This window comes from Coenobita brevimanus, unplaced genomic scaffold, assembly GCF_032717465.1.
Source record: "Coenobita brevimanus isolate Jiangsu-jjx unplaced genomic scaffold, ASM3271746v2 jjx.HiC_scaffold_2611, whole genome shotgun sequence".
Taxonomy (NCBI): domain Eukaryota; kingdom Metazoa; phylum Arthropoda; class Malacostraca; order Decapoda; family Coenobitidae; genus Coenobita; species Coenobita brevimanus.
The window spans coordinates 15567-37867 of NW_027643557.1; the positions used below are offsets into that span (position 1 = coordinate 15567).

Sequence of the window (22301 nt, forward strand, 5' to 3'; positions counted from 1 at the left end):
CTTCCTTCCACTCCTTCTTTGGATCGTCTATTGGTTGTACTCGCACAGTATCTCCAACGGACAAGGGTTTGAGGCTTCTTCTATGCATGTAGTGTTCTGCAGTGCTGGCTCTTTTCTTCTCCATGCATTCTCGTTCTCCAGCAATGATATTTGGCTGCAAGCGAGCATTAATAGCAGGGATCAATGTCTTGGTGCGACGCCCCATAAGCCGCTGAGCAGGACTGGTTGCCATACCTTCTTGAGGGGTATTGCGCATGTTCAGCAATCCAAGGTAGGGGTCTTCTTTGGCCCGATGGCACTTCTTCATCATGAGCTTGACAGATTTTACAGCGGCTTCAGCTGCACCATTGGACTTGGGGTTTCCAGGACTAGAAGTTTCATGGCAAAATTTCCACTTCTTTGCAAATGACTGAAACTGATGAGAGGAAAACTGTGGACCATTATCACTGATCACAACGTCAGGTATGCCATGTCGAGCAAAGTGGTGCTTAAGTTTTGTGACGATGGCTTCTGAAGTTATCTCTGGAAGGTAGTCAACTTCAGTGAACTGACTAAAGTAATCAACAGTTACCAGATAGTTTCGGTTTTGGATGGTGAACAAGTCAGTTGCCACTTTTTCCCAGGGACGTTCTGGAAGTTCATGTTGATACAGGGGCTCAGGGGATTGCTTAAGTGAATAGGAGGAACAGACGTCACAGGACTCCACAAACTGACGAATTTCCGAAGACATCCTAGGCCAGTAGATTAACTCCCTTGCACGTCGTAGGCAGGAGTTTATACCCGAGTGGCCAGCGTGCACCTTCTCCATCATCTCATATCGCATAGAGCTAGGGATTACCACCCTCTCTCCTCTAAGAATAACACCATCTTGTACAGACATCTCCTCTCGATAACTGTAATATGGGGCTAGGCAGTCTGGAAGGTGACCTTTCTCATCAGGCCACCCTTGAACGATGACATCCTTGAGCAGTCTTAACGTTGGGTCCTTTTCTGTGGCATGCCGTATTTCTTGAAGGCGAGATTCCCTGAACTGGGAGTAGGCTAGACTGTTAACTGAGAAAGAGTCATCTCCTGTGTCAGGCAGGGGAGCACGTGAAAGAGCATCAGCAATGGGGATTTCTTTGCCAGGACGGTAAAATAGTTGATACTGGTAGTCTTGAGCGTGAAGGAGCATCGCCTGGAGTCGTCGTGGGGCACGAGATAGTGGCTTGTTTGCTATGAACACAAGAGGTCTGTGATCTGTGAGGACCCTGACCGATCTCCCATATGTGTAGTGATGAAATTTCTCTAATCCGTATACAACGGCTAACATTTCTTTTTCAATTTGAGCATAATTTCTTTCAGAGTTAGATAAGGAGTGACTGGCAAAGGCTACAGGCTTCCCATTTTGCATTAATGCTGAACCCAGACCATATTCACTAGCATCGTTTTCTAGGGTAAGCTCATCACAGGGGTTGTAAAATGTGAGCACAGGGCTATTGGTGATCATACACTTAATTCGGTTGAATGCTTCTTGTTGGCTTGCTGACCAAACCCAAGAAACATCCTTCTTTACAAGATTATGCAAGGGGTACAAAACAGATGCTGAGTTGGGCAGAAACCTAGCAAGATAATTGACCATACCTAGAAAACGCCTTAGCTCCACAACATTAGTAGGTGCTGGATACTCACATATGGCTCGGATTTTGTCAGGATCAGTTACCAGGCCATCTTTTGTAATACAGTGACCCATAAATTTTACATTGTCAGTTCTCAGAGTGAGCTTGTCTTCATTCAGTTTTATATTCATTCTCTGACACCTCTCAAAGAACTGCTTCAAGTTGGCGTCATGCTCTTCCAGAGATTTCCCATGAATTATCACATCATCAGCTATGCAAATTACACCAGGTACACCTTGTAAAGTTTCAAGTAGTCTTTTCTGAAAGATTTCTGATGACACTGATAAACCAAAGGGTAGTCTAACCCAGCGGTATCTCCCAAAACACGTTTGAAAAGTGGTTAGGTAGCTAGATTTTTCATCAAGTTTGATGTGCCAGTAACCAGAAGCAAGATCTGCTTTAGAGAAGACTTTTGACTGGCTCAACTCATGCAATGTATCCTCAAGTACAGGAAGAGTATAACGCTCTCGGAGCAGTGCTTTGTTGAGTTCACGAGGGTCTATACAAATTCTGATGTCACCATTCTTCTTTGGTGCAACCACAATCTGGCTCACCCATTCAGTCGGCTCACTAACTGGCACAGTGACACCTAAGTTCTCTAGTCTATCAAGTTCAGTTTTCAGCTTTGGTCTAAGTGCAACAGGGACCCTTCTATCAGGCATGATGGTTGGCTTCACCTGGGGGTCTACTGACAATGACTGTAGACCTGGCAGAGTACCTAAACCATCAGTGCCGGTATTACTCAACATGTCACTATTACAGTCAGACTCACTCACTTTCACATTATCCACACGTTCAAATACATCTTCATTAACAGTTATCAGATCCATCTGTTTGCTAGCCCCAAGACCTAAGAGAGGGACTAAATTTCCTTCAAACACCACAAACTCCACAGAATATTTCTTACCATTTTTGGGATTTTTAATGCTTCTCCTGCACACACCCACAGGAGTCTGAACAGAGTTATTCCAGGTAGTAAGGATTCTCTTAGTCTTCTGTACATTTTTTGCATATTGTAGTGGTAGGGCATTAACTGATGAGCCAGTGTCGATCTGAAAAATTACCTCATTATCATCAATTAACATGCAACACTTAACATCTTTCTTGGGAGATTTTACAGAGTTTACTGTCATGTAATGTAATGTGTTAACCCACTCTTCATCCGAACTGGACGCCCCATGGGGCTGGGCATCTGGTTCACTCTCAGCAACCTGATGTACAGCTTTCTTTTTGAAGTTCGAGGATTTTACAGTGGCATTGACAGAGGCTTTAACACGACACATACTTGCAAAATGGTCTCTTTCCCCACACTTCAGGCATACTTTCCCTACAGCTGGACATTTATTTCTTGCAAACACATGTGAAAGACCACAAAACTTACATTTCCTAGCTACACTGTTGGAACTATTTGCTTGGGCACAACTGTCTGTCCTAGATCTGACCTTGTTCACAGTTTCAGGGACAGGATTCAACACTCGGGTCTGTGAGATGGCACTCTCTGCAGCTTTGCAGGTATCAATACACTTCTCTAAAGTCAAATTTCTTGTTTTAAGTAGCTCAGTACGAACACTGGAGTCATGAATGCCTAACACAATTCTGTCTTTCATCAGGGAAGCTTTACATGTGTCACAGTAATCACAAGTCTTTACAAGAGTTTGCAAATCTGAGTAAAATTTATCAAAGGGTTCCCCTTCTTGCTGGTTCCTTGTATTAAATATGAATCTCTCATAAGTAACATTAATTTCACCAATGGCAAACTCATCAGATTTGTTGATTATATCTTGCACTGTCCTATCAGCTTCATTACCTTCAAACTGAAAACCATTGTATACTTTGAGGGCATCATCTGCTAAATACTGTAGGAACGTAGCTACCTGGATGTTGGGTTCTTCAGTGTGTAGTCTTGAGAGAAGAGCATACATGTTCCATCTCTGTTTGAAAAGCTTCCAGTTTTCTGCAACATTTGTCCCCAAACAGAAGGGCTGAGGGGCTCTGACACCAGCATAACGGCGCTCACTGTCAGTGTCTGTACTCATCTTGGTGGGTGAGGCTAGTAGGTTACAGGAACTTATCAATAGGTTGCAGGTCAAAGGAGATCCGTCTACTCACAGGCTGTAGGCAGGAACATCAGTAGATTGTAGGGGACCAGTTCACTCACAAGCAGGAAGAATGTGCAGGTTCCCCAGCAGGCTAACATCCACTTCAAAATTTCGCCAGGAGTAGCAGCAGGTCATATCACTCAAATGGCTTATACTGCAGACCGCATTCTCTTCTCAGCTCCACTTCCATCAGCTGCCACCATGTTTCGTGTTCTTGTGTATTATGTCGTTTGCCGTGAAGATATACTGGCGAGGCAGGGTAGTCAAACAAGAGATGGGTGGAGTGAGACAGCGGTGTTTATTCTCTAGCTTTCGAATCTGACCCTCAACACAAAACAGCTGAGCATTGTGGGTAGCGCGCCAAGCGCGGCTAATTCAAAATACATAACAGCTAGGTTTACAATGGAAGAGTTGAGAGGAATGATACATGTGTAAAATGAATACCAGCAGAATTCAAATAATCAGCTGGAGTCATTGGAGACATGATGGTAAAGCACACTCACCAGGTACCAGGCAAAATCAATTTACTGTTTGGAAAGAATAAAAACTTAAAGATAACATACTAAATTACAAACACAGGGGTTTTATCATTGGACTTCAGTGCAGGTACTTTGATTTTTTGTTCAAAGGTGTGCGTGAGAAACTTTACATCATTTTCTGGTAACGTTCCTCACAGTGGGCATGTAACGTGTGTGACAGACCATATGGCTTACCAGGGTTTGTTTCAAAGTATCCCAGCATTACATTATTAAGGCCTTGGGATGCCTGTTTATAATATAAAGTTATGTTGGTATTCTCCAGTTTGTTAGTTGTGTATGGGAAAAATGAGGAAAAAACATGAGACACGTTACTCCTGAAATACTTCCATTTAAAGGTCCTGCTACATTCTGACCACAACATACAGTATATGTAAACAACTGTAGTGTCAATCACAACTCAAATAGACACATTTTCAGTAAAACACAATGTCAGCATTCCAAACAATAACATACTCTGGTCAATGTTGTTAGGAAAGTTGCTATATTCAGCACTGGTTTTTCTTTGGTGACATAACATGACAGTTTTTTATGCAGCTTCCCAAGTTGACAGTTTAGGCTCTCTTTCTCTTCAGATTCATAAAATTCAATGATTAAGCTTTAAAATGATGTATAATTTATATACTTTTAAGCAATTCTGATTTTGACACAAAAGGTTGACATCTTCGTGGAATTACCCAAATGTGACATCCATCCAGGAACTAAACTTTTACACTATTCCCCGCTGTCAGCCGCAAGGGAATACAGACTCAGTGCATGGGAAGGGCAGTTGCTTCCCTGCAGTTGATGGGTCTGCTCATCTAGACAGACAAGGGTTGATCAACAGCAACAACCCCTGGAGTGTGATATAGGCAGATTTCTGTAATTCTTTGTATTGGAAGGCAGATTAATCCAGCATATGGTGACATTTTTTTTGTCCCTTCAATATGTAAACTGTAGCCAGCATATACTGTATGTGGACTGCAGACTGGGGTACTGCATTTTTATTATTATTATTATTACTATTATTATTATTGACTCTCGGATACGTTTATGTGAAGCTACAGAACGTGGTCAATGTTTTTGGCGTATCATACAGAGCCAGGATTCTGGGGGCTTGAATGGTGAGCGAATGGAAGCGTGGCCCATTGGATTGGGCAAATTTGGGCTGTCTGGACATTGCTACTCCTCACCCTGCCTGGATGATGATGATGATTATCATTATAGCAAGGAGGAATACTTGGCTGCCAAGCGTAGGGCTAGAAGAGAGGTATACAGGGCGAAGTCTGAGTCACCAAGACTTTTGTTTGATAACCTAAATAGTGTGGAAAGGAAAAATATGATATTTAAGGTGATGAAGTGATCAGATGAAGAGGGATAATCAGGATATTATAGGTGAGCAGTGTGTGAAGAATGATGAAGGAAGGGTAGTGGTGAACAGTGGGGATATTAAAGATGCATGGAGAGAGCATTATAACCGGTTGTTGAATGAGGAGTTTGACTGGGACAGGGAAGGTTTGGAGCCAGCAGATCCAGTGTTTGGCCCTTGGCCTTTGATTGATGCTGCTACTGTGAGTGAGGCAATAGGCAGGATGAAGGTGGGTAAGGCAGCAGGTGTGTCTGGGTTGACTGCCAAAATGTTGAAGGCCTCAGGAGATATAGGGGTGCGGTTAGTCACTGACCTGACAAATATGATTATTTATGAGTGAATGCCACTCAGGGATAAGTGAGGCTGGTCACTCTCATCTTAAATGTCGAGACCAACTGCCTAGCCCCGGGCTCCTACGCTCCTCATGGGGCAATGTAGGATTGGATGATGGATGGATGGTGTTGTCCCAGATGATTGGCTAAAGAGTGTAATTGTAAATGTGTATAAAGGGAAGGGTGATGACCTGGAAAGAGGAAATTATAGAGGTATAAAGCTTTTAGATCAGATAATGAAGGTAATGGAGAGAGTCTTAGAAGGTATGATTAGAGAGAGAGTGAATGTTGATGAGATGCATTTTGGGTTTATGCCAGGTAGGGGGACCACTGATGCCATATTCATTGTTAACAGCTTCAGGAAAAATATATTGGTAAGAAAAGGGATCTGTATTTTGTTTTTGTTGATTTGGAAAAGGCCTTTGACAGAGTCCCTAGAGAGGTGGTGAAGTGGGCAATGAGAAGGCTTGACTAGGAGGAGTGGCTGGTTAGGGTGGTTATGGCTATGTATGTGGGTGCTCGCACCCAGGTAGCATCCAGGTAAGAGTGAATGGAGATTTGAGTGATGAGTTTTCCGTGAATGTTGGTGTGCATCAGGGGTCAGTTTCGAGTCCTATGTTGTTTATCATGGTACTTGAAGCCCTCTCACATGACTTCAAAAGCAGATTCCTGTGGGAGATGTTGCATGCCGATGATTTGGTGTTGATTGCAGAGAATGAAAGGGAAGCGGAAGAAAGATTTAGGAAGTGGAGGGATGGTATGGGGCACAAGGGCTTAAGGGTAACTGCAGATAAAACAAAAGTGATGATATCTAGGGTTGGTGGCGGTACTGTCAAAGACGAGGGAGAGTGGCCATGTGCAGTTTGACACGAGGGCGTGGGAAGTAATTCCATCTTGTGCGGTGTTTGTGATAAATGGGGGTGCAAGAGATGTAGTGCTGTCAGAAGTATACTGTGAGATACTGCTGATTTTATGTGTACAGCGTGTCGGGGAGAGCAGATGGAGATTGTCAGGCGTGAAAGGATTGATCTTGCTGGTGAATCTCTTGAGAGTGTGGAAGAGTTTTGTTATTTGGGAAACATGTTGTGTGCTGGAGGTGGGGCCGGAGCTAGCACTGTGGCTAAGGTGAGAAGTGGTTGGAAGAAGTTCAGGGAGCTCTTGCCTCTCCTGACATTGAGAGGACTCTCCCTACGGGCTAAGAGGTCTTTGTATGCAGCATGTGTTAGGAGTGTCATGCTGTATGGTAGTGAGACCTGGGCAGTAAAGGAGGAGGATATTCGCCGGCTCAGACATACAGAAATGACAATGATCAGGTGGATGTGTAGTGCGTCCCTGCATCCAAGGTCTGGGGGGCCTGGGTTTACGATGGAAGCGTTGAGAGGTAGGATGGGACTGGAGTGTATTGGTGTTGTGATGAGGAGAGGTAGATTGAGATGGTTTGGACATGTGGAGAGGATGGGGGATGATAATTGGGTGAGGAAGGTGAGAAGTGTTAATATTGGGGGTGGGGTTACGAGGAGTAGACTGAGAAAGATATGGGACAAGGTCAATGTGACCTCAGGGTTAAGGGACTGAACAGGGAGGCTACAATGGATCGTGCAGCGTGGAGAGCCGCCATTAGGTGATCAAGGCCGATGCATGCAAGCATGTTGGAGCCTTTAAAAACGAAAACGAAAACGAATTTAAAAACGAAAATGAGACCTGTAGTCAGAGAAAAAAAAATCACAACAGTTTCAGTTATGAAGCCTGACCTCCAGTAAATTTAAACATGCTAAAGTAAGTGCAAAATAAATTCAGATTATGTCGGAGCAGCCCTAATGAGAGAGATCAGTGTTTGGAAACTCCCTGTACTGTTGTTTGGAGATGATACTGTGTTGTTAAGTGAAGATGAAGGGGAGCTGCAAGGCTTGGTGGATGAGTCTGGGAGAGTGTGTAAGAAATGGAATCTAAAGGTGAATGTAGGGAAGAGTAAAGTTAAGGTCTTTGAGAGAAGTGAAGGCACCGAATGTACAGTGAGGTTAAATGAGGAGGAAATGGAAAATGTGAGGGCATTTAAGTACCTGGATTGTGTAATGAGTAAGGATGGAAGTTTAAAGGGTTAAGTGCTTGAAAGGGTGCAACAGGAAAGAAAGGTTGCTGGTTCTCTGAAGGCAGTAATAAGAAACAGAGAAGTGAGCATGGAAGTAAAAGAGTTGCTGCATGACAGTATTGTGATACCAACTCTAACGTATGAAAATGAAGCCCGGACCTTGGTGGTAGGACACAAGAGTGAGAGCAGTGCAAATGAGTTATCTGAGAGGAGCATGTGGAGTCACATGGAAAGACAGATTGACAAATGAGGAAGTGAAGGAGTGTTGTGGTGTGGATGTGGATGTGATAGAAAGCGATAGGAGAAATACAATGAGGTTGTTTGGCCATATAGAGAGGATGGAGAGCGAAAGACTGATGAGGAGAGTGTATGTGAGTGAGGTGGAAGGGGGTAGAGGGAGGGGGAGGCCAAGGATGAGATGGAGGGATGGAGTAGAAAGGTATATGAGACAGAGGGGTATGAGGTGGGAGCAGGGCAGTTAGATGGTGGGGGAAAGGGCAGCATGGAGGTGATTTGTTTGTGGCCACCCCTTACAGGATTCAGATGTCTGGCAATAGATAGACAGATCAACAGGTAACTGTTCAAAAGGAAGAATTATATAGTACTCACATGTGGAACAGTCATCTATTTTTCCAGCTTTTCCTGCTATGGGTAAAATTCTTCCAATCTGAAATAAAGAAAAACTCCCTTAAGCTTATTCAGACTCTAATGCTCTGAGAATAAAGGCCATAATTTTAAAAATGAGAGAGAGAAGGTTACGACAGACCTCAAACATTCCGTGATCATTTGTGGAGCATCTTTCAGTATAATACATAGTGTGCCTATATGTCTTATTCCAGGGCACAACCAACAATGAGGCAGGGTTTGTAACAGCCACTGACATATTACCCCCTTCAAGGTAGAAAGAATGATAGATGACTAGAAAAGCCCTTGGTGGAAGTACCTGATCAAAAAATCTCTCACTGTCTATCAGGAAATCAAACTGACACACACATAAGTGGGCTTTCATCTCAAGTAGACATTAAACCATTAAATCCACATACTATATAGCTGAACAGCTGATTAAAACTAGGAGCTGCAAGAATATTACCATATAACCTTAACTTCATTAATGCACATCTCAGCAGCCAAGTATTAACCTATTCCATTACACCTTAGTATTCACTCATGTTATCTATAAAGTTTTTAATATCTACACAGTTTACATAAATAACATGCAAGAGAACAATTCCATCACTGTTAACTGTCTTGTGCACCTAAACTCCATGAATCCAGGAATGTATTTCTATATTATTCATCCCACCTTCAAACTGAGACTCTGAACTGGAAGAATTTAATATAGCCTCCACCAACATCTTCACTAACAGACGATCTTCTGACGAAAATCATCGTCACGAGGTAGCAGAAAGAATGGTTATGTCGTTGGATTCATGGGGTTAACATTATCATCTGTATCATATCAGTACTGTGTATCTTTTTAATATCAACATATCTGGTGAGCAATAATAATAATAATAATAATAATAATAATAATAATAATAATAATAATAAAATCAATAAAATGATAAAAACAATAGAGAGTGTATGTGAGTGAGGTGGAGGGGGGAAGAGGGAGGGGGAGGCCGAGGATGAGATGGAGGGATGGGGTGGAGAGGTATATGAGAGAGGGGGGTGTGAGTTGGGAGCAGGGCAGTGAAATGGCGGGGGACAGGACGAAGTGGAGGCGATTTGTTTGTGGCCACCCCAAATGGGATTGAGGCGTCTGGCTATAGATCGATAGATAGATAATAGCCTCATCTTTTGATTCTCAAAAGTAACAATTCATCCTAAGTAATTCACTAGCACTCAAAACATGTTTATACCTTTAAAAGAACAGTGACACCACTCGACATACAAAGCAAACTACACTTGCAGAAATGGCAGCTACTAAACCCTGTAATAACAAATTAAAAACAAAGAAGGCAACAATAATGAAGACAAACTCTGATGAAATTAAAGGAGACTTACTGTTTCTGTTTTTGTCTGTGGCACAGGGACACAGGTGCGGGAGTTAACGATGAAGAGGATGACCCCCCAGTGCAGGGACCAATGCCCTTCGAGCCTGACGACGCTCCCTGGAAGAAAGAAGAGTCTGGCATCAGGAAGCTGTGAGTTGATATTTCTCTCTCTCTCTCTCTATCTCTCTTTAGTACATATACAGTATATATATATATATATATATATATATATCAATCAATCAATCAATCATTTCCTGTGGCACCCCACGGGATGCATAGGGTCTCAATGAACTCTCTCCACCAATATTTGTCTCTTGCCATCTCCTTCAGGTCCCACCAACACTCCTCTCCTGCTTCTTTTTTCATTGTCCTCAACCAAGGTTTCCCTCGGCCTACCTCTACCTCTTCTTCCTCTAGCAATCCACTCTGGCACATCCTGTATTAAACAACCTTCTTTTCTGTATATGTGCCCCAGCCACTTCCAGCGAGACAGTCTCACATATTCATTAACTGGTTCCACTCTCGTAATATCCCTTACTCTTTCATTTGTAACTCTGTCTTGCCACTTTACCCCAAGAATCCTTCTCAGTATTTTATTCTCAAATCCTAATACTTTCTGATCTGTTGCAATTGTACTGTACCATGACTCATGCCCGTAAATTAAAATGGGTCTAACCATGGACTTGTAAATTTTCACTTTAGTATGTACCGAAAGCATATTATTATTCCAAACAGATTTCAACATTCCAACAGCTCGCCAAGCCTGTCTAATCCTCTCCTCAATTTCATTGTTTAATGATCCATTAGATGATACAATCGTTCCCAGATATTTAAAGTTTTCTACATTCTTCACCACATTATTCCCAATTACACAATCGATTTGGTTCTCCACGTTCATATTAATAATTTCAGTCTTTCCACAATTTATTACCAATCCCACTTTTTCTCCTTCCTCCACCAGACAATCGAGCACCCTCTGCATCTCGTAAATACTTCCGCAAATCAGTACAATATCATCAGCATAGTCCAAATCCATCAGCTTCTTATTTTCTTTCCAGTTAATTCCTGCACCTGTTCTCCTTACAACCTTTTTCATAACATAATCCATAACCAAAACAAACAACAATGGCGAAAGAACTCCTCCTTGAATCACTCCTGACCTAACTTGAAATGGATCACTCAAAGAACCACCCACCATTACCTTACAAAAAGTACCTTCATGCAGGCTTCTAATAATATTTACAAACTTTTCTGGTATACCATAGAATCTCATAATTTTCAACATAGCTCCACGTGAAACACTATCAAACGCCTTTTCAAAATCCACAAAACACATGTTAAGTGGCATTTTCATCTCATTAGCTTGTTGCATTAGATGCCTTACAATAAAAATCCGATCATTACAACCTCGACCCTTTCTAAATCCCGCTTGTTCTTCTCTTAAAATTTTATCAATTACTGGCTCTATTCTGTTCAACAAGATTTTGGAAAAGACTTTTGCAACTACAGGTGTCAAAGTTATCCTCCTCCAGTTGCCACACACACTTAAATCTCCCTTTTTTGGTATTTTTATAATCACTCCATTTTTCCCACTCTTCTGGAATTCCACCATTATCCCAAGCCACATTAAAAAGTTTCAAAAGTGCATTCATCAACTCGTCATTTTCCACCTTAAGCATTTCAGGGAATATTCCATCCTCACCTGGAGCCTTAAAATTCTTTAACTCCTTTATAGATTTTGCTACCTCTTCCAAAGTTATATCCCCTGTTTCTATCTGCAAATCTTTCTCGGCTGGCAAAATGTCCTCTTCAGCTGGGATTGGTCTATTTAGAACAGATTCAAAGTGCTCTTTCCATCTTCCTTTTATATCCAAATCTTTAGTCATCAAATTACCATTTCTATCTCGTACAGGTATTTCCTTCCTTCTCTTTTCAGTCCCAGTTAACTCCTTTATGGCCTGATACGCTGCTCTTGTGCTCTGACCGTCATTTCTACTTAATTTAATTTCTGTCTCTGTCGCCTTTTCATCATATAGTCTCCTCTTATCACGTCTAACGAGTCTTTTTACTTCAGAATGTAAACTCCAATACTTTGCTCTAAGTACTTCAACTACCTGGCCATCAACATGTTGTTCTTCACTTCTTAACTTAGCCTCTTTCCTTTTCTGAATTACATTCCATGTTTCATCTGACATCCACTTTTTCCTTCTCACTTTTCCCTTTTTCTTAATAGTAACCTTAGCACTCTCATGCAAAACCTCTTTTACCTCTCTCCACATTTGATTAATATCATTGTCTTCAGATTCCATCAAAGTCTGCAGGACTAGAAACTTGTTTCTACATTCGCACCGAAACCTTTCCCTCGTGCTCTCATCACTTCTCAGCTCATCAAAATCATAATTATTACCTCCTGTACAATTACCATTAACGTTTCTCTTAAGTTTTATTTTAATCTTTGACACAACAAGTTGATGATCACTACCTATATCTGCACACCTCCTTACCCAAACATCTTGCAAATAACTCCTATGCCTTCTGCTAATTGCAATGTGGTCAATCTGGTTACAATATTTACCACATGGTGAAATCCAAGTAGTCTTATGTATTTTTCTATGCTCAAAGATAGTTCCACCAATTATAAGGTCATTTGTGTAAAAATACAGGTTCTCTCTTCATTATAAGGTCATTTGCCAAACAAAAAGCTTGCAAGTCGCACCCCATTTTCGTTTCTTATACCAACACCCTCCTTACCCATACAATCTTCAAAGCCATCCCTACTACTGCCAACAATCGCATTAAAATCACCAATGCAAACTAACACATCATGTCTTGCCACTCTATTCACTACATCCTGCAGCTTCTCATAAAAGTCATCCTTCATTTCATCAGCAGCCTCATTTGTCGGAGCGTACCCTACAACCATACTGATATTACCATGGTCAGATTTTAAGCGAGCATAAAGCAAGCGCTCATTAATTGGTTCAAACTCACATAGTGCCTTGCAAGCATCTCTACTCAGCAGTAAGCCTACTCCTTGGTAATGATTTCCATCACTCCTACCAGAAACCAACATAGTAATACCATCTTCCAAATTCATTTTATCAGCTCCAAGCAACCTCGTTTCTGTCAGAGCACAAATATCCATCTTGTATTCCTTGAACACTGAAATACGTTCTTCCATTTTACCAGCCTGATTGAGAGTTCGAACATTCCAGTTTCCTATTCTTAAGGTTCTTTTTGGATTTATGAACTTATTTTTACACCGTGGGATTCTTAGCACCCCCTGCCCACTTAAGGGCTGCACGGAACTGAGGGCCATTGCTTCGTCACCAGAGTTCATCAAGATTTCTTAAGCAGTAAAATATTTTACCCTGGAGCCAATGCCAGTGGCTCGCAGGAACCAGACAGTGGAGAGAGGAAATTAACTAAATGAAAGTAAAATGCACAGGGTTTGGACAGACAAAGTACAAGGGAAAGAATGAGAGCAAAAAGAATGTAGATAAAAGTGTCCCTTTTAGTCGCCTCTTATGACAAGCAGGGAATACTGAGGAAGTATTCTATCCCCCTTCCCCAGGGAGGATATATATATATATATATATATATATATATAGATAGATAGATAGATAGATAGGTAGGTATAGGTATATGAGGGAGGGGGGGGTGAGTTGGGGGGAGGGGAGTCAAATGGTGGGTGACAGAGTGACTTGGAGGCGTTTTGTCTGCGGCCACCCTTTGCGGGATTAGGGCGTCGGGCTATAGATAGGTAGATAGATAGGTAGGTAGGTAGATAGATAGATAGATATAGAGTACACAGTACTGTTTATATGTACTGTATGACCCCCAATGTGTACTTATTCACGAAATCGTCCATTTTCATATGTGTTTATGAAATCTGACTTAAAACTGATGCTATTCTCACGATTTATCTATGTTTCCATTAATTCTAACATATCATTCTAACTCACTAAACAATAATATTTTGAAACTGTCTGATTCTGTCACACCTCCACTAGAAGATGAGTTTTCTTCTGATGTTATTCATCATAATCTCCCATGTCTTGATCACTTTGGGAACCTCCCTTATGGTGGAAGGCTGTAGGAGAAATGCCTTGAGGTTCACTGGTGATTTATTTTAATTTGTCCTTTTATTATTTTATTTTTTATTTATTTATTTATATTTTTTTGCATGAGGATTGATGTAGCAGTTGATCAGTCACAAACCCTACCACACCTTAGCTAAAGCTAAGAAAAATGAATATAATTCTGCTGCCAGTGTACAACCTAGTTCTTACACATCTGTTTTCCTGTGTCTTTTATTTTATGTACAGGCACAACTTTGCACATCTGTGAGGATTGTGGCATTCACAACTTTACTTATTTAGCTCATTTGTGAGGATTGTAGCATATCCTGCAGTACATTATGCACTAAACAGGCATTTCCTTAATGACTTCTGTGTTTCAGCACTTGACAACTTTTATATTTAACAAAAATTCAGCCTTTGTCTCCTCTCCCAGTCTAACTTCATACAGTTTTTTATTTTTTTTAATGTATCTGTCTCTGGACATGGCTGTTATGCACATTTCCAAGGCCTAGAAGTCCACCTACCATGCACCAGATAGGGGTCATCAAATGATCATACTATCCACCACCTCTGGGGCATTACATTCAGCACTGGCATGATAGTGAACATGTATTTACGATGTCAGGGGGTCTCGTGGGAGAGCAGTGAAAAGTATTATGGAAGCCAAGATCCTCAAACCATTCTCAGCAACAGGTGGAATAAAAACCACAACCACATACAGTAGTTCCTAGCCCACTGCTTTATCTATTCAGCCACCATCACCACCTACTATCAGTCCCTGACCTGGTTTACCCTGTGAACTTTTCACCTTTGGCCTGCTGGGACCCCTTGGGTCCTGCCTGATACCAACGGAAACAGAGGGGCATATAGGAGGCAGGGCAGAGGGCAGGCAGGGTGGTGAAGGCAGGATTAGGAAACTGGTGAAGGGATAGGAAGGGTGTTTGTGTCTCTCAGCCATTCCTCTGCCCGTCTTAATCACCATCATTATCTTAACGATCCATTTACTCTGTGGCCAGTTTCATTTCTGACAAATACTATATCCAGCTCTTCCAGTTCAAAAAGTCATCCTTAGTTGAATGTAGTTTTATAGAGGCAACAAGAATAGAAATTATTAAATATCCCTTGGCTGACTTGTGTAACATGCCATTTGTGGAAATTGACTGGTAAGGAAGAGGTGTAAGTTAGCCTTCTACACTGATGAGAATGTAGCTTTTTATTTATTCTTAAGGGGAAAATTCTGTTGGGAAGAAAGATAGCTGTGATTATATCGGCATATGCTCCACAGGCAGGATTGGATGAATCAGAGAAAGATAGATTTTGGGATGATTTAATACGTGTAGTAGGTGGTATGTGGGATGATGAGATAGTGATTTTGGGAGGGGACTTAAATGGTCATGTAGGTGAAGCAGCACAAGGTTATGAAGGAGTGCATGGGGGATGTGCATATGGTCTAAGGAATGCAGAAGGGGAAAGGATACTCGAGTTTGGGGAGGCAACGGACATGATTGTGTGCAACACATATTTTAGGAAAAGAGACAGTAGGTTAATTATGTATGAGTCTGGGGGAAATAGCAGTCAGATAGATTATTTTCTGGTTAGGAGGGCTGATAGGAGGTTAGTGAGGGATGTTAAAGTTATAGGAAGTGAGGAGTGTGTGCAGCAGCACAAACTATTGATTTGTGATATGGTGCTTAAAGATCAAGTGATGAAAAAGAGGACTTATGTACCTAGGAGGAAAATATGGAAGCTGAAAAACCAAGTAGTAAGGGATGCCTTCTATAGCGAGTTGAGGAGAGTGGTGGCTGAACAGGGAGCTGTAGACAGAGGCGTTAATGAACAGTACAGAGCCCTCAAGAACAATTTCTTGAGAGTTACTGATGTAACATGCGGCTGGACAAGAGGACCACCAAGACATAAAGTAACTTGGTGGTGGGATGAGGGTGTAGAAGCTGCAATTAAGGAGAAAAGAAGGCTTTTCCGGGAATGGAAGAAGTGTGGTAGCAAAGAGGAATATTTGCTGCCAAGCGTAGGGCTAGGAGAGAGGTATACAGGGCAAAGTCTGAGTCACAGAGACAATTACTTGATAATCTAAATCATGGGGAAAGGAAAAATATATTTAGGGTGGCAGGTCATGTGAAGAGGGATAATCGGGATATCATAGGTGAGCAGTGTGTGAAGAATGATGAAGGAAGGGTAGTGGTGAACAGTGAGGATATTAAAGGTGCATGGAGAGAGCATTATAACCGGTTGTTGAATGAGGAGTTTGACTGGGACAGGGAAGGTTTGGAGCCAGCAGATCCAGTGTCTGGCCCTTGGCCTTTGATTGATACTGCTACTGTGAGTGAGGCAATAGGCAGGATGAGGGTGGGGAAGGCAGCTTGTGTGTCTGGGTTGACTGCCGAAATGTTGAAGGCCTCAGGCGATATAGGGGTGAGTTTAGTCACTGACCTGATAAATAGGATTATTTATGAGTGTGTTGTCCCAGATGATTGGCTGAAGAGTGTAATTGTAAATGTGTATAAAGGGAAGGGTGATGCCCTGGAAAGAGGAAATTATAGAGGTATAAAGCTTTTAGATCAGATAATGAAGGTAATGGAGAGAGTTTTAGAAGGTATGATTAGAGAAAGAGTGAATATTGATGAGATGCAGTTTGGGTTTATGCCAGGTAGGGGGACCACTGATGCCATATTCATTGTTCGACAGCTTCAGGAAAAATATATTAGTAGGAGAAGGGATCTTTATTTTGTTTCTGTTGATTTGGAGAAGGCCTTTGACAGAGTCCCTAGAGAGATGGTGAAGTGGGCAATGAGAAAGCTTGGCTTGGAGGAGTGGCTGGTTAGGGTGGTTATGGCCATGTATGTGGGTGCTCACACCCAGGTGAGAGTGAATGGAGATTTGAGTGATGAGTTTTCCGTGAATGTTGGTGTGCATCAGAGGTCAGTCTTGAGTCCCATGTTGTTTATCATGGTACTCGAAGCCCTTTCACGTGACTTTAGAAATGGACTCCCGTGGGAGTTGTTGTATGCTGATGATTTGGTGTTGATTGCAGAGAATGAAAGGGAGGCGGAGGAAAGGTTTAGGAAGTGGAGAGATGGTATGGGGCAAAAGGGTTTAAGGGTAAATGCAAATAAAACAAAAGTGATGATATCTAGGGTTGGTGGTGGTACTGTCAAAGACGAGGGAGAGTGGCCATGTGCAGTTTGCCACAAGGGCGTGGGAAGTAATTCCACCTTGTGCGGTGTGTGTGATAAATGGGTGCATAAGAGATGTAGTGGTATCAGAGGTAGACTGCGAGATAATGCTGATTTTATGTGTACGGTGTGCCGGCGTGAGCAGGTGGAGATTGTCAGACGTGAAAGGATTGAACTTGCTGGTGAATCTCTTGAGTGTGTGGAAGAGTTTTGTTATTTGGAAGACATGTTGTGTGCTGGAGGTGGGGCTGGAGGTAGCTCTGTGGCTAGGGTGAGAAGTGGTTGGAAGAAGTTCAGGGAGCTCTTGCCTCTCCTGACATTGAGAGGGCTCTCCCTACGTGCTAAGGGGTCTTTGTATGCAGCATGTGTTAGGAGTGTAATGCTGTATGGCAGTGAGACCTGGGCAGTGAAGGAGGAAGATATTCGCCGGCTCAGACGTACAGAAATGACAATGATTAGGTGGATGTGCAGTGCGTCCCTGCTTCCAAGGCCTGGAGGGGCTTGGTTTACAATGGAAGAGTTGAGAGGTAGGATGGGACTGGAGTGTATTGGTGTTGTGATGAGGAGAGGTAGATTGAGGTGGTTTGGATATGTGGAGAGGATGGGGGATGATAATTGGGTGAAGAAGGTGAGAAGTGTTAATATTGGGGGTGGGGTTATGAGGTGTAGACCGAGAAAGACATGGGACGAGGTCATTAAGTGTGACTTTAGGGTTAAGGGACTGAACAGGGGGTCTGCAATGGATCATGCAGCGTGGAGAGCCACCATTAGGCGACCAATGCCGACACATGCAAGCATGTTGGAGCCTTTAAAAACGAAAACGATTCTTGATAGTGGCGTACGTTTACAGTAGTGCACATGTGTAACGTACTGGTTAAAGGTAAAATACATAACGTTATGATCTAAATCAGTTGACTGGTAATGTAGTCTATCTATCTATCTATAGCCCGACGCCCTAATCCCGCAAAGGGTGGCCGCAGACAAAACGCCTCCAAGTCACTCTGTCACCCACCATTTGACTCCCCTCCCCCCAACTCACCCCCCCCTCCCTCATATACCTCTCAACTCCATCCCTCCACCTCATCCTCGGTCTACCTGTCCCTCTCCCTCCCTCCACCTCACCTACATACACCCTCTTAGTCAGTCTTTCATTCTCCATTCTCTCCACATGTCCAAACCACCTCAGTGTATTTCTCCTAATCTTTTCAACCACATCCACATCTACCCCACAACGTTCCTTCACTTCTTCATTCGTCAACCTGTCCCTCCACGTCACTCCACATGCTCCTCTCAAGTAACTCATTTCCACTGCTCTCACTCTTGACTTGTTCCCCTCTTGCAAGGTCCACGCCTCACTTCCATACGTCAGGGTAGGGATCACAATACCATCATGCAGTGACTTCTTAACTTCCATACTCACCTCCCTATTTCTCATCACTGCTTTCAGTGTACCAACAACCTTTCTTCCCTGCTGTACCCTTTCACGTACTTCATCTCCCAAAGTTCCATCCTTACTCATCACACTACCCAAGTACTTGAATGCACTCACATTCTCCATATCCTCACCATCCAATCTCACTGCACACTCTGTGACTTCATTCCTCTCAAACACCATAACTTTACTTTTGTTTACATTAACTTTCAGCTTCCTCCTCCTACACACTGTCCCAAATTCATTCACCAAACCTTGCAACTCCCATTCATCTTCACTCAACAATACTGTATCATCAGCAAACAGCAACACCGGAAGCTTCCAAATCTCACCCTCATTCATTAGGGCCACCCCCACATCCACTGCCCTACCTTGTACCTCCTTTACGACCCCATCCATATATATATTAAACAGCCATGGAGACATCACACACCCCTGTTTCGGTCCCAGATTGAGATCAAAGAACTCACTCAGCTCACCATCCACTCGCACCGTAGCCCTAGCTCCCTCGTACATACTCTTCACAGCACTCAACAATTTCCCCTCCACTCCATATATTCTCAATACCTTCCACATACCTTGCCTGTCTATTCTGTCATAAGCTTTCTCCAAGTCCATGAAGGCAGCATACACTTTCCTTCCCTTCTCTAGATACTTCTCCACTAAACATCTTAGAACAAATATCTGATCTACACACCCTTTTCCCTTCCTAAGTCCCCCTTGTTCTTCTCCAACTAGCTCCTCTGTCATATGCCTAACCCTATCAATGAGTATTCTACCATATATTTTACCAGTCACACTAAGAAGGCAAATATCCCTATGGTTACCACATACTTCTCTCTCTCCTTTTCCTTTGTACAGAGGAACAATTATACCTGATTTCCAGTCCTCTGGAACCCTTCCCTCTTTCCAAGCCAATCTACACAACTTCCATATCCACTCCACAACAATCTCACCCCCATACCTAAGCATTTCACCACACACTCCATCAATTCCTGGGGCCTTTCCCAGCTTAATCTTCTTCATCGCTTCCACTACTTCCGACCTACTGATCTCTTCCTCCCTCCTCTCATCTCTTCTTCTCCCAGCCATTCCCCAACCACTTATACTCACACTGCTCTCACTCTCTACATTCAACAAATCCTCAAAGTGCTCCTTCCATCTCCTCAATTTCTCTCTCTTCTCCACCAACAATCTATTATTCCTATCTTTCACTCCCCTACTAATATCCCCTTTCACACTGCCTTACTTTCTTTACCTCCTTCCAAAACAATTTCTTACTCTCCCTCCATTTCACACTCAGATAATGTAGTGCATTGTTAAATGTACACATACATAAAACCTTACATGCACACAGCACATAGACATTATGAATGATCAAGAAGGCTCTAGCATTGTGTACTGGCATTCATTACCATACACGTGCAGATAGAATCTTGTTCACACACACACACACACACACACACACACACACACACACACACACACACACACACACACACACACACACACACACACACACACACACACACACACACACACTTCATTACCATACACGTGCAGATAGAATCTTGTTCACACACACACACACACACACACACACACACACACACACACACACACACACACACACACACACACACACACACACACACACACACACACACACACACACACACACACACACTTCATTACCATACACGTGCAGATAGAATCTTGTTCACACACACACACACACACACACACACACACACACACACACACACACTTCATTACCATACACGTGCAGATAGAATCTTGTTCACACACACACACACACACACACACACACACACACACACACACACACACACACACACACACACACACTTCATTACCATACACGTGCAGATAGAATCTTGTTCACACACACACACACACACACACACACACACACACACACACACACACACACACACACACACACACACTTCATTACCATACACGTGCAGATAGAATCTTGTTCACACACACACACACACACACACACACACACACACATTTACTAACATCCATACCCAAGCCTCCATTCACACAGTTGAGATCTTGTCCATCCCTCCACACACTGTATCCTTCCCCGACACAAACACAGGCTGACCTGTGTATACACAGACAACTCAACCCACACACACACACACACACACACACACACACACACACACACACACACACACACACACACACACACACACACACACACACACACACACACACACACACACACACACAGATACAAAGACAACCTAACACAGTACCACACCAGCATCCCAGCACACCTCCAGACACACAGCCACAGCTCTCCACAGCCTCGCCTCCAAGGACAATCGCCAACCCTGCACACACACCCCCACTCCTCTACATATCCAAACCTCCACACGTAGCTCTGCCTCCACCTACGTAACCCCAACCTCGCCTCCACACACTTAGTTTCACCTCAACACACGTATCCTGAACTCCACTCATTCGGTCACAATGTCATCATCAGATATGTCGATTCATTTACACATAAATATCCATAACTCGAAACACAAAGTTCTGTGTCTATTTACATAGCCATACCTTCATCTATATACAGCTATACCTGAACACATAAGGCTACACCGTAGCACACAGTATATACTGCACTTACACACATGCATATCCACGTTAGACACAGCCGTATCTACTCACACACACACACACACACACACACACACACACACACACACACACACACACACACAGAATACTCTCTAATGGAACGTGCTGGCGGGGAAGTGTATTTATGTAACTGTGGTGTTGTGGGAGGTTGCCATGGTAACACAGACACCTCCTATCGGTCAAGCAAAGATTTTCTTAGGGAAATATTTTTGAACAAGGCTGGTTAATATCCTTTATTACACACACACACACACACACACACACACACACACACACACACACACACACACACACACACACACACACACTTGTACACAGAACCGTCGAAACTTGGACTGTTACACCCGTAGCCTTTCAGGCAGCAAAATTTCTACAGTAAGCGATTTATGGGCGATCGAAAGTTAGGTTAGGTCACTTTGGGCAGGGTTTGGTCTGATTAGGTAATTTTTGGTTGGGTTGGCTTCAGTTCGACTAGATATAGACGGATTAGGTTAGATTGCTTTAGAATACGTCGGTTTGGATATGTTTTGGGATGGGTTTTATTTGGTTGGGTTAGGCTGGGTTAGGTTCGGTTGGATTAGGTCATTTTAGGCTTGACTGGGTTGGGTTAGGTCGGGTATGGTATGGTTAAGTGAGACTGGGTAGGATTAGGTAGGGTTAGATGCGGTTAGGCTGCTTCAAAATAGGTTATGTTAAGTATGGGGAGGTTACGTGAGATTGTGAGGTTAAATACAATTAGACTGGGTTAGGTGAGGTTAAGCTAGATTACGTTGGGTTGATTTAAGTTGGATTAGGTCATTCGAGGTTAGGCAGGGTTTAATTCATATGAGTCTGGGGAAATAGCAGTCAGATAGATTA

General features: G+C 42.8%; 1 protein-coding gene across 1 annotated transcript in view; it reads left to right on the plus strand.

Annotated features, from left to right (window-relative positions):
* Window positions 1-7053: 7053 nt before the first annotated feature.
* The window catches only part of LOC145389921 (cAMP-dependent protein kinase catalytic subunit 1-like), a 43004-nt gene continuing 27756 nt past the window's right edge, over window positions 7054-22301 (plus strand). Inside the window, exons 1-3 of the mRNA XM_080265035.1 lie at window positions 7054-7098; window positions 8902-8960; window positions 10096-10209. Of these exons, the coding sequence (XP_080121161.1) occupies window positions 7054-7098; window positions 8902-8960; window positions 10096-10209 (218 nt within the window). The remainder of the gene's footprint in view (window positions 7099-8901; window positions 8961-10095; window positions 10210-22301) is intronic.